The 3,521-nt window shown below is 49.0% G+C and overlaps 1 protein-coding gene across 1 annotated transcript; it reads right to left on the bottom strand.

The window, feature by feature from the left end:
* Positions 1-1,173: 1,173 nt before the first annotated feature.
* On the bottom strand, positions 1,174-2,112 carry LOC111535041 (olfactory receptor 2V2-like). Its single transcript, XM_023201484.1, is given in 3 exon segments — positions 1,174-1,586; positions 1,589-1,800; positions 1,802-2,112. Coding segments are annotated over 3 exon segments (936 nt in total).
* Between the last annotated feature and the right edge of the window lie 1,409 nt (positions 2,113-3,521).

Raw genomic sequence — 3,521 nt, 5'->3', positions numbered from 1 at the left:
AGACATCATATAAACATCATACAGGTGGGATCTATATGTCCATACACAGATCGTAGAGCGATGTCTCCCACAGAGTAAGCACAGAATAAAACATTAGCAAGGAGAGTTAGGAGGCTCAGCTCAACGTCTTCTTCCAGTAGAAGTAATTCCAATTTTAAATAAGGAGTGATAGCAATCCCAACGCCTTATTTCTGCACAGTGCTGGTTTACAATGTCCTATATTCATTTTCTTTTCTTTTCTTTTTTTTTTTTTTTGAGATGGAGTCTCGCTCTGTCACCCAGGCTGGAGTGCAGTGGCCGGATCTCAGCTCACTGCAAGCTCCGCCTCCCGGGTTTATGCCATTCTCCTGCCTCAGCCTCCCGAGTAGCTGGGACTACAGGCGCCCGCCACCTCGTCCAGCTAGTTTTTTGTATTTTTTAGTAGAGACGGGGTTTCACCGTGTTAGCCAGGATGGTCTTGATCTGCTGACCTCGTGATCCGCCCATCCTGGCCTCCCAAAGTGCTGGGATTACAGGCTTGAGCCACCGCGCCCGGCCTCATTTTCAATGTATAGTACAAAATAATTAGTACACAAAAGATTGGGGGGAAAAATTGTTTCTTCATCAGATAAAAAGTACTGATGTTGGCTGTGCGTGATGGCTCACACCTATAACCTCAGCACTCTGGAAGGCGGATTGCTTGAGTCCAGGAGTTCGAGAAAACACTATCTCTACAACAATAGTGAATCCCTTACTAAAAAATTCATCAGGTGTGGGGCATGCACCTGTATCCCAACTACTCAGGAGGCCGAGCTGGAGACTCACCTGAGCCCAGGAGATCAAGGCTGCAATGAGCTGAGATTGTGTCACTGCACTCTAGCCTGAGTGACAGAGTAAGACCCTGAAAAAAAGAAAGAAAGAAAGAGAAAGAGGAAGAGAGAAAGAAAGAAAAAAGAAAGAAAGGAAAAGAAAAGAAAGAAGAAAGAAAAAGAAAGGAAAGAAAGAAGAAAGAAAGGAAGAAAGAAAGAAACAAAGAAGGAACGAACTGATGTAGTGTTTAAAAAGAACTTCCAAGTCTGCGGGTGTCACAATCCTCATTATTAATGAGGAAGCCAAGACTGAAAATGAGAGAATTATTAACTCAACATTCCCAGAGCCAAGAGATGGCAGAGCCAGGCACTGGATGCCCTGGGTTCAGGGCTGGCTGCCAATCCTGCAGCGGTCCAGCCCCTTCCTCAGTGCCCTCATCACCTCCCAGTTCCTCAAGCTGTAAATGAGGGGGTTGATCATCGGAGTAAGGACCGTGTAGAAGATAGAGGCCACCTTGTCATGGCTGGGGGCCCGGTAGTGCCTGGGCCTCAGGTAGATGAACATGGCTGCCCCATAGAAGAGGGTGACAGCTGTCAGGTGGGAGGAGCAGGTGGCCAGAGCCTTTTTCCAGGCCTGAGCAGAGTGCATTCGGAGCACAGTCCCTAGAATGCAAGCATTGGAGGCCATGATGATGGAGAATGGGAAGAGAAGCACGAAGACACAGCAAGCAAATATCACCTTCTCAAACAGGGACGTGTCCACACAGGCCAGCTTCAACAAGGATAGCATCTCAACAAGGATAGCTTCCTCAAGCCACAGTAGGGGAAGCTCATTACTGCCACCATCTGGATCAAGCCATTGATTATCCCAAAGGCCCAGGAGCTCCCAGTAATCTGGAGACAGACCTTCTGATTCATGAGGATAGGATAGTGAAGTGGGTGGCTAATGGCCACATAGCGGTCATAAGCCATGAGTCCCAGCAAGAGCCCCTCAGATCCCACAAGACAGACAGAGGCCAATTTGTATGCCACAGCCCACAAAGGAAATGGACTTCCTGTCAGACAGGAAGTTGGCTGCCATCTTTGGCACAATGTTACAGACCAACATGAGGTCCATGAGGGAGAGCTGGCTGAGGAAGTAGTACATGGGGGTGTGAAGTTGAGGGTCCATGCAGATGAGGAAGATGAGGAGGACGTTCCCACAGAGGGCCACTGTGAAGACCACCATAACCACAGAGAAGAGGACAAGGTCAGCAGTACTGTGGGAGAAGATGCCCAAGAGGATGAAGTCATTTGTGGATGATTGGTTCGCCCATGTCTCCATGGCTCAGTTTTTGTTTCCGGTCACCTGAGAATATGAAAAAGATGTGTTAGATTGACTGACATCTCTTTATAGTCCTCTGCTGCTATGTCTTTAGTCAGTTATTTTGTGTGCGACTCATTAGATCTGAACAACTGAAGCTTTGGGACACAATAGGGAACACTCCTTCGTGTATCTCCCTAACATAGCAGTAGGTGCCCTCCTGGCTCCTAGAATTGAACTGTGTATATGTGCTCTATGTATCCTTACCACAAAAACAAGAACTGAGTTGTTTCAAATGTCAGAGACCTTCAGACAATCCCTGTCAGCAGGCGAAGTCTTGGCTGTACCATATGACACCAAATCTTTTATTTATTTATTTATTTTTGAGACGGAGTCTCGTTCTGGTGCCCAGGCTGGAGTGCAGTGGCGCGATCTCGGCTCAAGTCCACTTCTGCCAGGAAGGGCCCCCACCTGACCCCGCCAGGTGATCCCTTCCCATACACATGGCACTGTTATGCCCAGACCGTTTATTCCCCAAAGAAGACCACCAGAGTCCAGAGTCAAAGCCAAGTGGCAAGGATCTTTATTGCAAGTTCGAACTTAGTCCCTCCGTTCCATAACATACAAGAGGGCCTCGAACAATGCGTGCGCTCGCTTTTTATAGCCCGATGAAAACAGGATATGTAAGGTTACAGAGAAACAAGGGAATTCTTTAGGTTACAGCATTACAATTGGTTCCCGTGCTTTCAGTACAAATGGTACTCTCCAGGTGGTGTTTGTACTGGGCCCTGGAAGTTTGGAATGTTTACACTGGGCCCTGGAAGTTTGGAATGTTTACACTGGGCCCTGGAAGTTGTGATGTATGGAGGAATGTGTTAGTGTTGGGCCCAGGAAGCTGAGAAGTGTGTCTGATTCCTTTCAGCACCTCTTTGGCACAATGCATGTGTTGCTGAGGGCTGCAGCTGGGGTCACTATAGCCTCCTGATTGGTCCCTGGCTTCACCTAGCAGACTGAGGGCGAAGGCATCGCCTGCAACTTAAGCCAGGTGGTGTCAGTCTTGTGCTCAGGATATGCCACTGGCTCCCAACGCGCTCCCAGCAAGGGCCAATGCCCTTCCAGGATTCCCCCACTCCCCCTCCCGCAGCTCCCTGCCCTCACCCCTGACTCCGGGTGTCTCATCTGCCAAGGCCGTTTTATTATTATTTTCTTCCTGGAGTGAGCCAGACGCCTCTGACCTTAGGACCTTTCCTTCTCCATCTGCACGGAGCATCTTCGCCACTCGTCTACCCTCCCTCAGGTCTCCCCAACAAGTCTTCTGCTCATTGAGAACTTTGCTGCAAAGCGCCCCATGCTGCCCTCCTTCCCTGCTTGCTTTCACTCCGCAGCTCTCATCACCCCGGATACTCTGCATGCTTACTTATCTAGTGGGG

This window comes from Piliocolobus tephrosceles, unplaced genomic scaffold (genome assembly GCF_002776525.5).
Source record: "Piliocolobus tephrosceles isolate RC106 unplaced genomic scaffold, ASM277652v3 unscaffolded_14270, whole genome shotgun sequence".
Taxonomy (NCBI): domain Eukaryota; kingdom Metazoa; phylum Chordata; class Mammalia; order Primates; family Cercopithecidae; genus Piliocolobus; species Piliocolobus tephrosceles.
Note: the sequence above shows the minus strand (reverse complement) of the source record. Positions and strands in the feature narration are given on the sequence as shown.